The sequence below is a fragment of the Nothoprocta perdicaria genome, unplaced genomic scaffold (assembly GCF_003342845.1).
Source record: "Nothoprocta perdicaria isolate Ctin4 unplaced genomic scaffold, notPer1 scaffold_14, whole genome shotgun sequence".
Classification (NCBI taxonomy): Eukaryota; Metazoa; Chordata; class Aves; order Tinamiformes; family Tinamidae; genus Nothoprocta; species Nothoprocta perdicaria.
The window spans coordinates 7,527,298-7,541,536 of NW_020454538.1; the positions used below are offsets into that span (position 1 = coordinate 7,527,298).

The 14,239-nt window shown below is 39.4% G+C and overlaps 1 protein-coding gene across 2 annotated transcripts in view; it reads left to right on the forward strand.

Moving 5' to 3' along the window:
- Window positions 1–14,239, forward strand: part of STX18 (syntaxin 18) — a 62,815-nt gene that overhangs the window by 41,654 nt on the left and 6,922 nt on the right. For both annotated transcript variants that reach the window (XM_026034202.1, XM_026034203.1), the window contains exons 4-7: window positions 1,029–1,106; window positions 1,226–1,292; window positions 6,030–6,151; window positions 10,440–10,528. In XM_026034202.1, the coding sequence (XP_025889987.1) occupies window positions 1,029–1,106; window positions 1,226–1,292; window positions 6,030–6,151; window positions 10,440–10,528 (356 nt within the window). The remainder of the gene's footprint in view (window positions 1–1,028; window positions 1,107–1,225; window positions 1,293–6,029; window positions 6,152–10,439; window positions 10,529–14,239) is intronic.

The following is a 14,239-nucleotide window of genomic DNA, read 5'->3' on the forward strand; positions in this document are numbered from 1 at the left end:
CAGGAAACACTGTGTGGTTCTGTTTTTCTCCCTCCCTCCTCCCGTGTTCTTTTTAATAGACAACTTAACAAAACTGATGCCTTTTGTTATATTGGTATAAAGAGTGCTGGTGACACTGCTGCTCTTGATGTGGTTACTGCTGACCACAGTCTCAGTAAAGTAACAGGTATTTCTGACAACTTGAGGATAAGATGAATATTTTACAGAACTACCTTAGGAGAGTGCAAGAGCAAACTTGTCCTTTGCCTCTTCAAACTCAGTTGCTTTATGTCTGTGTTTCATCAGTATCTGAAGATGAATTCCAAATTACAAGAACAGAAGAAAAATGCTTGAACTGGTAGTTCATTTTCATGAAAATGAAGACACTTACTAGGAGGTGAAACTAGGACTTACAGCATGTCCCTCCTTTTCTAGAAGTTCAATTTACTCTGATGTTGTCTGGAACGACAGGATACATTTCCTAGAAAGTAAGCCTGTGAGGGTGGGCGAAGTATACTAAAGATTTTGCCAGCTTGGAAATGCCATCTAAACACACATCCAGCAAGATTCAGAATCGGTGAAAGCAATTCATGCCTAGGAGCTTCATGATAATAAAATAAGAAACGTTAATGTGTATGAATTAAAAGGATGCTTGACAAAGTAAGAACCGAAGCATAGCGCATACTCTAAATACTGGAGAACTGAAGGTGTTAGAGCTTCAACACATTGGGCAAGCCAAGTCTCTAGTTCTGTTTTGTTCTCCTTACCTTGATGACATGTACTCTTGTTTAGAAAATTAATAAACACAGTATGACAAAAAACAGGACTTGAAGAATCAAAAAAATAAGGATCATATGACAGCAAGTGGCTTGGGGTTTTCGTATGTTGTAATAACTTGCTGTTTTGCAGATCTGTATATAAAGTATAGCTGTCTTCAATTATATAGTGTTAAATAGGCTCCTGAATACAACTTGCATATAGACTGAGAACATGACTTTTGTGTAGTTCAATGTAAAGCTAAAGGTTTATATCTTCCTTTTGCATTTCAGCACACAGGGGTGTCCAGTCTGCACAGGTGAAGGAGCACAGAACGGCTGTCTTGGACTTTGTTGAGGATTATTTAAAAAGTACTAAGTATTTTATTTTTCCTGAAATACTGAATGGTTAAAAATGAATGTTTTATTGCTCTTTCCAAGAAACAAATGCTGATCTGACCTCAGTTTTTGATGTATGGTGTTTTGAACAGGGGTGTGCAAGCTGTACTCTGAACAAAGAGCCATCCGAGTTAAGCGAGTAATAGACAAGAAGAGACTGTGAGTAGTGTGCCCTTGTGTTTTAAGCAAAACAGAAAATGAAATGTTTGACTGTACCTTTAGTTTGTAGGATATTGAAGAGAGCAAAATTCATGTTTAGAATCCAATGAGGTTCTCTCAGATGGAAAGCCATAGTTGGACGTGCTACCTGCACTGTGAGCAGCTGCATTCCAAAGCTCTAAGGTGTTTCTTTTTGTGCTTTGTTCCTTTTATTTTTGCTCATGTTCTTTGTATTTCTTTCATGAATGTGAGCAGTTAAGTCTGTAAATGTCAGAACAACAAAAGATATTGTGGTGTTTTTAATATATATAAATAGTTAAACCATCAAATTGGTAAAATGTGGGTTAATGTAGAACTGGAGTTCTGCAAAAACATCATAATATTTTCATATGTCCTGTTAATAGTAAATGGTGTAAAATATTCTAGTGTGGAATCTTGCTCATTTATAATATGTGTCAATGATGCTGTTCATCATATCAAGATACCATCTGTGTAGGTATGAGGGATGTTCACTTTTCTCTCATCTCTTTCCTTAAAGCCACCATCTTTCTGAAAAAACAAGCGATTAGATTGCAAATAAATGCTACTCGAAATAGATTTCTTGCCTATAGAAACCTAATAAAAATCAAACCTTTTTTCTTTTTAATTTAAAGAAAGCAGCTTCTTCTTCCTACCATGATGGCTTACACACATTCAATCTGTAAAAAGGCCTAGGAGAAATTGAAGATGCGTGCTAGCTGCTTTGTCTGATTTTTTTTTTCTTTTTTTTAATCTTTTTTTTTTCCTTTTTCCCCCAGCCAGGTATCAGAATAGAACATTTCACAGTTTTTTCTTACTGTACACTGTCAGGTGTGAGGTTGACAGTGAGAATGCACAAGTTTGCAAATTTGTAATTTTTTTTTAATACCTCAGAAGTCCTCTCTTGTCAATGTGCAGTACTTGAATTCTAGCCTTAGGTTGCCTTGTGGGCATTCTCTCATATTCTCTAAATTCTTCAGTTTTTTTCCAGGAATTGATACTGCTTTATCAGTTTGGTGTTTGACTAGATCAGTTGTGTACGTTAAAACTAGAGAGATGTATTCAGAAATCCAGAAGGGAAGTACATTTTATTTGGAGTGATTCAGCATGGCTAAATATAATTGGATTCAGTCAAATTTATCCTCCTAGGACATGAATAATAGGACAACCCAAAAACTAATGAACAAAATGCACTCAACCAGTTCTGAAATTTGGTAGGAAGTAATTATGAGGGAAAAGTAAGATACACCTTTGGTAGCCTTAAAACTCCTATATCTTTTCAGAAAATAATAATATAGAAACAAAATAGAGTCAGGTATTCTTAGTGTGCAAGAATACATAACCTTACCAGTATTCTCCATGGTGAAGAACTTCAAAGATAGAATGGTTCCTGTACTCCCATAATTGGCTAACAGGTATCAGCTATTCTGTTTGCTGGACTCCTGTGCTGTTGTTTCCATATGATATCCCAGTTTCAGTTTTCTCCGAGGGCTAAACCTCGATCTGATGTACGCTAAGCAGAGAGCAATGAAAAAGAGCTATGTCAGAATTTAAAATATCACTTAACAGCCATAAGGGATGAAAAAATGACCCCGAAGATGCCGATCTTTTATGGAACATTGGAAGATACTTGTATGCCTCTTTTGCATAGATTTAAGAACTAAAATATATTTTAGCCATGTGCAGCCTGAATGCAATGCAGATGTCTCGAGCCTCTTCAGGTTGGAGAGTTGGGTGGAGAGAAACCTCGTGACGTTCAACAAGGACAAGTGCAGGGTCCTGCACCTGGGGAGGGATAACCCCAGGCACCAGTACAGATTAGGGACTGACCTGCTTCAAAGCAGCTCCTCAGAGAGGGACCTGGGAGTCCTGGTTGACACCAAGTTAACCATGAGCCAGCAGTGTGCCCTCGTGGCCAAGAAGGCCAATGGGATCCTGGCTGCATCAGGAGGATGTTGCCAGCAGGTCAAGGGAGGGGATCCTGGCCCTCCACTCAGCTCTGGTGAGGCCGCACCTGGAGTACTGTGTGCAGTTCTGGGCTCCCCAGGACAAGAGGGACGTGGAGCTCCTAGAGAGGGTCCAGTGGAGAGTGATCAAGGTGATTAAGGGACTGGAGCATCTGTCTTAAGAGGAACGACTGAGCGAGCTGGGTCTGTTTAGCCTGGAGAAAACTGAGAAGAGATCTGATCAATATCACTAAGTACCTGAAGGGAGAATGTAGGGAGGAGGGGGCCAAACTCTTCTTTGTAGTGGCCAGTGACGGGACAAGGGGCAGTGGGTACAAGTTGAAACACAGGAAGTTCCATCTGTGTGTGAGGAAGAGCTTCTTCACTGTGGGGATGACAGAGCCCTGGCACAGGCTGCCCAGGGAGGTTGTGGAGTCTCCTTCTCTGGAGGTCTTCCAAACCCGCCTGGATGCCGCCCTGTGCCCCGTGCTCTGGGTGTCCCTGCTGGAGTAGGGGGCTGGACTAGATGATCTCTAGAGGTCCCTTCCAACCTCAACCGTTCTGTGGTTCTGTGATGTGATATGATGTAATGGCCAAATTGCAATTGACTTGAAAGATATTTCAAGTTAATCATGGAGTGTGAATTCATCTTTCTAATGACTTGTAGAAATGCTGTTGTCTTTCATATGTCTTTAGTTGATTTTCAGTTCCTCTAAGGATTTCAGTAGACACTTATATGCTAATAAGTATATGTTCCATCACTTAAATGATCACAGGTTTCTTGAAGTATTTCATTTCAATTGAAAAATAATAAAATGCCTTGCAAACTTTACATTAGCATTTTCTGGAAAGTCAGGACAACAAAGAGTAAAGGTAAATATATTTAAAATCAAACTAAACCTACTGCAGGTCTTCTTTCCTGCAATTTAAGCAATGTAAAATATGTACTTGTTAGATAATGCTCAAGGATTTGTGGCAAGAATTTGCTTCACTGTGCTTCTTTTTATATGGGTAAGCATTCAAAGTTCTTCCATTAATTGCATGAGTGTTATAATTTTGTTAAGTAATTAATCTGCCGTTACGTATTAACTCAATGTTTTTGGCAGAAATTTCTGCCAGTTGCGTTGGATTGGTTCCCAAGAATGAAATCTTGAGAATACAGACATAGCAAGGGTGATTTTTGTCTTTTTTTTGTTTGTTTGTTTGTTTTGTTTTTTGTAATGGCACCTTCTTACAATATTAATTATGAGAAATTTAAAGTTACATTTCATTTCAAATTTTAAACTATCTTCTCATTAGAATCCCCACTAGAATTTCTGGTGAAAGATGTATGCAATTCCTGAAAAGTGCTTTTTATTTTCTGGGGAGTTGGCATTTTTCTAGCTTCAGAAGTATTGTTTGAACTACACAGGCATCTAGATATTTTTTCCTCACTACTAGTCAAATCTGGGACTTGAGAGGGAAGAAGATAAGGGGTGAGGGGTGTTTGTTTATTTGCTTGCTTTTTTCTTAATTTATTTTTGTTTTGCCTTTTTTTGATAATTTTCTCAAACCTTAGCACTTTCAGATAGTTTTTATAACTTAGAAGCAAGTTCCCTGTTACCTTTTGTCTTTTGTCCTCTTTGAATACAGTAGTCGCTCAGTGATGACTAATGAATTATATTCTGTTTTCCCCTCAACGTTTTCTAATTAAGGGTTAGAATTTAGACACAATAAAATAAGGAAAGGAACACAAAATGCAACAACACCTTCTGTTGAGCAGCGGGGGAAGATTGTAGATCATAATGAGATTAACTGTTGAGTGTATTTGGGAGGGGAGGAAGTGATAAGGATGGCACAGCGGGTGATTCAGCTTGTTATTTTTTTTTCAGTCATTTCTGTGCTTGAGCTGCAAATTTTCAACAACCTTCAAATGTCTTATTATGATCCTTAGCTGCTCTAATAGCATAATTGTTAGATATCTAAATATGTACTGGATAGCTGCTCCAGAATTCATCATAGTCTCCTGAAAAATATATATTGCTACTAGATTTAAACTCCTTTAGTGGTCTGGTGAAACAGACTCAACATAGACTCAACATATCTACTATATAATCACTGAATATACTCCTGATACTTTGTACTGGGTTCTTATTAAAATTATGTGGCGGGGATTTAGATACAGTATGTATATTCCTGTACAGTGTTTCTTCTAAATAATCTGTTTTGTCTTTTGGCAGGCAAGATAAGGATCACTTTCATCCTGGTTAAACTATTCTTTTTAGCTAGTTAACTAAAAATACTTTTCAAAAGTTTCAAAAGTTTTTCAAAAGTTTCAAAAATAGTTAACTTTGTTGTATTTTCTTACATTTCAATGTTAGTTGACAATATAAAGTAAGATTGTAAATGTTGCTTGGAAAAAAAAGGTATCAGATTTAATGCTGCTAAAAACTTTTCGATAGGCCTCAACTGTTTTAGGAAAAAAATGTAAGATTTACAGATTAGTATATACTAGGGTTTTGAGAGGAAGTTAAATAAGGTGTCTGTGACTTTGTGCTATAGCCTTCAAAATTCTCAGCTCTGAGCAAGTAATGTGTTTTACTCAGAACTGTTGTTTGGGCTTTCCCTGCTTTTGTAATTTGGTGAAGGTTGTTATGTACCTTTTATACCTTTATTGGGGAAATACTTAATGAGAATTAGGCAAGGCAGGGTTAAAGTTTGTTACATTTTTAACTAATGTGTGGTTGTCCTCATTTTATTAAGTTATGTTAATTATAGATTCTTGTACTTGCAGGTCGAGACTTGAACCAGAGCAGAGTAGCAAGTCCAGATCGCCTCTCTCCCCCGAGAGGCTTTCACAGAATTCCTCATCTTTAGATGAATCTGAAGAAAAGCTATCTGCTGACGAAAGCAAAGGTAGGAATAAAACCTAGGCAGATGTTACCGGTGGCAAGCAATCTCCATTCATTAGTACTCTCCTCATACTGCAAGGGCTACTATAGGACTTCTTCCTGTGCCTTGCAGTTTTTTATTTTATTTTTCCCTGGATTGATTGGACTTTTGTGACACAGCTGGGAGACCAAGGAAAGCAGGCCTTGAACTTCAGCTTGTTTTAGGGGCACTTTCCAACCACCTAAAAGAGGTTTCTGATGTCCTCCTGGATGGCCTCTTCCTCATAAGCTCTGTGCAACCTTTCCTTTTCGTTATTTTTTTAATATTCCTCTAATTGCATGTGTCTGAAAACTATCTAGATTCTTTTCGCTGATGGGAAGAGAACGGCAAGTGGCTCAGCTGCTCTCGAGGAACACTTTCTAGCTTTTAAGCTTGGATCCTCTACAATAAGATTTGGAATACAAAGGTAGTCTTTCTTTGTAGAGGAGAGATTGCTTGGGGGGTCAGGTTCAGTAATTTGGGGATTGTTTTTGTATGGAACATTAAATGTCCTTGCTGAGAAGACTGCATCTGGTGCTGCACGAGGCAGGAGGCACTTGGAAGTCCAGAGCAGTGGCTCTGCTCACGGTTCATTTTGGCTAGTGCTGCTCTTGACAGAACCTGTGAGTATCCGTTGTGATTCCCTAAGGACCAGCTTCTGAGGCCAGGGGATGCGAGTCCCTTCTGCCACCTATTGCTTGGAATGGCCCCTATTCCTGGATATTCTTAGATATCCACAATATCTGCGCCTATTGCTTGGAATGGCCCCCTGTTCTATGCGGGATGTGTGAACTGAGGCAACCCCCTTGTCGCTGCCTTCCTCAGAAATACCAACGTGCAGGTAATCCCAGGTTTCCTAAATGAAGAGAACTCTTGTTTCTGGGATTCCCATGTTGCTTTCGCTGTCTTGAATTGTGCCATCTGAAATGTGTGATTACAGCCTGAAAATGATTTTTGAATAGAAACAGAAACTGTATTAAACGTGATATTACATGAGGATACTGTTTTGCTGAGGTAGAAGAAATGCATTGACTTGCCATATTATTTTGATCATCACTTATTTCTTGCCTTATTTTTATTGAAAGTTTCCTTTTCATAGGAAAAAACCTTTCCCTTGGGGTTTCACAGAGGATGGATTTATATGAAGTGGGTCCTCCGTTTCTGGAGGAAAATTGCTTTACAGTGTGCAAACCATTTGAACTTCTGATATGGTTTTGCTTAACCAGCTTGTACTTCTGCAGACCAGCAGTACATTTTTTTTTTTCTCCTTAGACTTTACTGAAGGAGATGAAGGTTTTGATTATGTGTCATTTCTAGTGCACACTGGCACTTCTACAGGGGGAATGTCTCAGGGATGCAGCACACAGACACAGAGATAAGTTTCACATTATCAGTATTTCACAGCTGTGAGCTGGTGCTCAGCAGTGCAGGAGCATCCCTTGGGCCTGTGCTGCCTCCTTGTAACTGAATGTGTCCCATCTGTGACAGCAGAACCTGCCACCAGCAGATTGCAGCTCGGAAATGAGGGCCAGGCCGTGGGAGAAGGTTCTTGGTTGCCTTGGACACACAGAGTCACCACAGAGATGAACAGAGATGAGATGTTGTTCATGGCACATCTGGGGCCACGAGCAGTGCTGATGCAGTGCTCAGGAGGGGAGGCTGACTGGTCTCTGAGAAAACGGAAACCTCTATATTAACATAAATAGGCTGTAAATCCATACAATATATGCAATTCCTTTGCTACATGTAAATACTGGTTGCTGCTTTTCATAGAAATCAGCCTCGTGTCTTTGCTAATAGGTATTTGTGACAAAAAGCTCAGGTTAAATGCTGTGGTATTTGGGTTGTTGTTTTGTATTTTTTTCTTTTTCACAAGTAGCTTTCAAATTTTTAAGGAATAGTAAAAATGATTTTGTTTAGGAATAGATTGTTTCATCCTTAGGCTGTCGGTGTTTAGAGATTGTTTGTATTTATGAAGTGTCTGTCTCCAGAGAGCAGGTCCCTTGCGTAAATCTCAGCTGTAAAGATAGTTCTCTGGAGAGCAGCTTGGGCTCCTCGGTTTGGTTTGAGCATCATGAGAATAGGCCAAGGTTTTACTAGGGGTGCTGAAGAACAACCCGTGCTTCTGTTTGCTTGTTTGTTGCAGGGAGGACAGAAACCAAAGTGGAAAAGTGATTGCTTTTGCTTTGAGGTAAAACCAACCTCTTGTTTACATCAGAATTACACCGAACATGCCTCATTGCAGGAAAATACATTCCTTTCCAAAAAACTAAGTGGCCAGTTTTTAATATGCAAATAAATACTGGCAACATATAAAAATAATCTCCAGAGTGTAAGTAATGAGTAGCGTTTCAGCTGCTCACTGGCTGAGCGGTTGTCTCCTCGCAGCCCCAAAAATGGGGCAGATGGAGTGTGCTTCACACCTCCCTCATGCATTAACTGCTCCTGTTCCTGCAAAGGAAAAGGAGTTGAGCGTTTTTCCTTGGTCTGCCTTTTGCCTTAATACGAGCTCCAGGAAGACTGTGGAGAAACTTCCCGGTGGGTTAATATTCCACAGAGACGGGAGCAGCTCCGGGAGATGCGTGCGTCCCTCCCGCGTCACCTCGGACACGAGCACGGCCTCATTAGCCACCACACTGGATACGAGTGCTCTCTCCTAACGGCGCTGCCGGAAAGTAATTGGATCCTTTGGGATAAGGAAGGAATATACAATGCTGCTTTGCACTGTAAACTAATTATTGTCTTTTCTCTGAATCGAGCACAGAAGTCATTATAATTTTTGTGCCGCATAAATACATTGATTACCTGGGCAAAAGCAGTTTTGTGTCTCTGTGAAATAGTTTTGAAATACTGATGATGCCCCATAGAAAACAAGAAGTTGAAACCCTCCTAACCAATCTTTTTTTAAAAAACAAAACTTTTATTTATGCCTGATTATTTGTAAGAAATAAAAGGTCTGTTCTTATAAAAGAAGATATCTTTTACATTTTTAAGTAAAGCATATATTCCTTATTATTTAGATTCTGTACTCCCTTTGTAATAATATCCTTGTTTCTATATTCTGATTTGGTTGTTGGGATGCAAAATATGCAATTTTAGAGCAAAATAACAATATTCTTTTGTGATTATTTATTTTACGGACATTTTCACTAATAGTATAATGATTATTGAGGGGAAAATTTTCCACTATATTGCTTTTCATATTAACAGGAGTAGTTTTAGGGGTTTTCCAAGAAGTTGGTATCTAAATTATAGTGCTGCTTATATAATTGAAAGAATTCAGGCATGAAAGGTTGCAACAAAGCAAATGGAAATACATGAAATACATTCCTGGAAAAATAACTATAATAACTAGCAAGCTTGAAATCTCTTAAAGTAAAAACTGTATCTTTTTATATATAATTTCTAACTTGTCTGATAATTCCATTCTGGACAGTGCAAATCTGCGTCCTGGGTTTTGTACAAATGCCTCATCCAGTGGGGGAAGAGAAGAGGCCGTCCCAGGATGAGTCACGTCTTTAGGACTTTAAAGGCTGATGCCAAAATAGCTTTAGTAATAGGAGGTTCTTATAGGATAGTTTCTTCTCTTTCCCATTTTAACATTTTTCTATAATCAGAAGTATATAATTAATCCTAAAAATAAGCTTCCAGAGGGAATATCCTAGAAATAGCCTTTCAAGATGTTTTGTGTCCCACTCCTGCAAGATTATGCAGATGATTAGCTTTAATCAAAGGAGAAGAGCTGCTGCAATCAGTGCAGCAGCCAGGATGTGCAGGTGCTGCTGTGGGATCTGCCCTGTGCCAGGCAGCTTGGGCAGCGCGAGGAAGTAGAATGTGTCCTGGAAACTGCTCAAAATTTCTCTGAAATTGTGTTTTCCATGTTGAGGAATGAGGAGCTGGTGAATCTGTCAAATCTCAAGGGAAGGAGGGGTTGGTGTATAGGCTATCGTTTTGAAAATTGTGTGTTGTTCTCTATTAAAATTCAAGTATTTCAGTGTTTTGCACCCAAACAAGTGTGAGAGCATCATGAGTTGTTTTATATGCTGCACTAGCACTACTGCAGTGCAGCTCATCAAGAGTTCACAGAATTAAAGACCCGTGTAGACCTCTGTCCTAGCCAGAAGTTTAGGCTTATTGGTGTAATGGAATGCTGGAGATACTGGATGAATCTCCGCTAATGAGAAATTAATAATTTCATCAGGGTTATGAAATGAATAGAAAATGCTTTGTCACTGTGCTGCATTGTCTGAAGTTTCTGGTGGTTCTTTTACAGACAGAAATCTGCCTGATGCCAACAGTAGCCTTGGATTATGGGGCGATGGCAAAGGTGAAGACGAGCTTTCACCTGAAGAGATACAAATGGTAAGTGTGCTTTTTTTTTTAATCTGTTGCCCATTTTATTCTATCTTCTCCATCCGTATGTGTTAAGGAAAGGTAAATTCACCCACATTCTTTTTCAGCTTGCTTTCTTTACTGAGTGACTCAAGAACAAGGTGTTTGCCATTTGTGCGTGGCTTCCTTGTTCTTCTGGTATTTAGTATTTAAAATTGTTGCAGTTCTCTGTTATTTCTTCTAGCTATTAGAAGGAATAGCTGCAGACTTTCCTTCATACCAGTATCTCATGAATGCTGCCTTCTGTATATCCCCTCTCTTGAATATTCCTTGATATAGTTCTGCCTGCAACTTAACTGTTAGATTAGATTTCTGAAATAGAAATGGTTGTTGCCATCTGATCTGTTACATTTTGATATTCCTAAAATATCTATTCTGCATGTGGTCCAGAATTCTTAGGAAACTTATCTGTGTTAACACTTACTGCATTATATAAATAAATAACTGACCAGAATAAAGAAATAACTTGTAAGCAGACATTATTAGATGGAAAGTCTTCAAATGGTGAGATCTACAAAGGCAAAGAGCTGCCTCCGTGTGCATGTTTGAAGCTTCCTTGGCAGTGGCACGTGCTGTTCCCAAGCAGGGCGGGTGTCACCCTTCCAGGCAGGGATGAGTAAGTTGGGTGCAATTACGGCACGGCTTGTCAAGGGGAAAAGATGCTTCAGATGCTGCTCTGGCTGCAAGCACTTAGTTTTGCAATGTCAGCCTGAATCAAAAGGCTTTCTTGTTCCTGCCTCGTTCATTATTTCCTTCTCTCTGCGTTGTTTGGGCACAGTGTTATTAACCCCTTTATCACAAGCATCCAGGGAATCGGGAGGAAAGAAGCATCCAAGGTGATTGCTTGGCAAGGCTTTAAAATAATTCACTGCTAAACAAGATAGGCTGCTTTTTGTAGGCCTCCCTCATGCTCTAGTGAGTTTTAAACCTGTTATATAGTATGTTGGGACTGCATGTATTGCTTTTTCCTGGAATCCTTTTATATTTTCTAGAGTAAGTCTCCAGATATCTCACAGCTTAACTGAATTGTCTTAGTCTGTGAGGTTTTACTTTAATCTTCTGTTAGCAACAGTGAAGGAAGATAAGCATCTGCAGATGGTGATTTTACTCACATAACATTTGAAGATTAAGTTCTGGATTAAGTTCCTCTCTGTTGACTTGTGAGAGGGGGTGATTCTATCCTAAAAGATAGAGGAAAAAATCGATTCATAGTCTAATACTTTTAAAGAGTTCTAGATTCCTAAGTATCCAATCTTAAATTAATTATTGTCTGGCATTCTGCCAGTTCCTCCTAAGAGAGAACCATTAGACATTTTTAGACAATCCATTTTATTTTTCTTTACCCTTTCAAAGTTACCATCTAAAATATGGTGCTTTGGTTGGGTTTTTGTACTGGTATCTTTGCACTGAGTCACTTCTGTTGTGCTTTACACTTCCTGCAAAAAAGTGATAGAAAACCATCACTGATGCTCCAGGTTACAATAACAAGTAAAAGACTGTAGTGTCTTTACTCCTTGTTTACGTACGTGGTTCTGCCTGCAGTTTGCAAGGAAATATGGTCCTGATGTCACTGCTCTGCCTAAACCTGGAGGAACGACCTGTCCTTGAAACTTTTAACCTCAGCTTTGAATTTACCTGTCTGTTGAGTGGAAAAAACACAGATAGAAAAGCAACAGATGATATATAACTTGGCAGTTATATATATAAAAATATATATAAAAATATGTTGAAAGACTATTACTGGTCTTGTGGAGTATTTTGCTCCTTAAATTGATACGTAATATGTTTTCTGGTTATATACTCCTTAGAACTTGGGTTTAGAGGGTAAGCCTGGGAAGGTAGAACTGGAAGAGCTGCTGCTTGAAGTGTCTCCTCGCAGGAGGTTGGCCCCGACCTGGTGGCTGATTTCCCTGTGATCCTGGGAGCTGAACATCCCCTTGAACCTTCCCGTGGCCCTGATCCTACCAGGGCTCCTCTCTCCTGCTTGACCCCTGCAGATTGACCCCGTGTTTGTGTCCACCAGTCACCTGGGATCTCCACTTCTCACCCGGAGCACGAGCCTGAGCTGGCTCTGTCAGGAGCAAATCCAGGCTCCTTCTGCCTCTGCTGTTAACCAGCATCACTTACCTCCACACTGCACCTTGAGAGGAGGCTACTCAAGTAACTTAGCGGCTTAAGTGAGTCGGTATTCATGGCAATAATAGTATGGGTGATGTTCTGCTCTCTTCATGTGTGGTTGTCTAGTAGAAAATGAGCTGATTGTTCCGAGTTAATACTCCCTGATGGACGCAGTTTTGAGGGGGTAACTTCCTTGGAATTGAACTGCAGAGCCTATATTGGAGGTACCAAACTGCAGACAGAGAGGTGCAGGTTTCTGTGGTACGTGTGTGTGCAGCAACAGGTTGGCTGCTGCAGGTCTTTGAGGTCTTTGCCACTAAGGTATTGATGTTTACAGCCTAGCAAACCATTCTCTTCTGTGGAGCTAACGTGAGTTCTTTCTCATTTTAGGAATACCACTACTAGGGAATTTAGAGAGTCTTAAAGATGAGATAAAATAAAGAGTCTTTACAGAGTCTTAAAGATATGTGTATCTTGCTGGAGCAGGGGGTTGGACTAGATGATATCTAGAGGTCCCTTCCGACCTCAACCATTCTGTGATTCTGTGATGTCTCTTCCCTGGTGAAACTGCTCCCTGTCAGTGCTTTGGCCTTTCTGGGTAAGGATGGATACTGTGTAATGCCCCTTCCTATCAGACTCTGAAAAGAATGACTGGTCACCTAACTCTTATGTAAACCTGGGTCCAGGATGTAAGTAGATATAAATATTGGTGTAAATGGGAAAAATCCAAGTATGCGCCTTGCTTTTTTTGTCATTATCACTCTCAAATGAAATCATGCCAAATGTGCAGCACTTAAATGCTTTATTGTGCCTTTAGGGCAGAATCCAAAGGGTTCTTTGCAAACCTTTAGGAACCGGCCTGGTTTTAGATAACTGATTCCCTAATTATTTCCCCTCTGTGTTATGTTTGCTGTTACAGACAACTGAATTTTGACTTTTTAAATGTTTGATTTGTGAAGAGTGGATTTTACTGCATTTAAGTTACTCAATAAAATCCAGGAACACTCAGAAGGAAGAAGACAGGTTACAGCCCAGAAACAGCTGTATCGGTTTTAAATTGGAATGTGTTGTGGCAAATTGTGCTTACAGTTCTCAGTGATGGCTTCATGGTCCTTCCTGTGGGTAAAATAATGAATTAAAGCCCTATCATATGGCTGCAAGGGCAATTTAACTCGTTATTTCACCCACAGGAGAGATCGTTACATGATTCAAAATGGTTGTAGGCTATTGTATGATTTGCACAATAAATTTCAGTTTATAACCCCTCATACAGGTATATTAATGTTTTTATAGTTATTGTGAGCAGATGTGTTACGGTCAGATTGAGTGGGGAAAAAGAATAGCTTCTGCTGTTTGAGTTGTGAAAATGTCTCATTTCTTCCTATCTCTTTTCATCTTACTTTTTATCTTAACCAAAATCAAGTACATTTAATGATTCACCTCATGAGATAACAAAAAAAATACTCTGATTATTTCATCTAGTCATTAGATTCTGAGGAAAGTCTGCAATTTGTCACTCAGTGCCATACTTTGGTAACAGAATATTTTACTTTCATAAAAAAG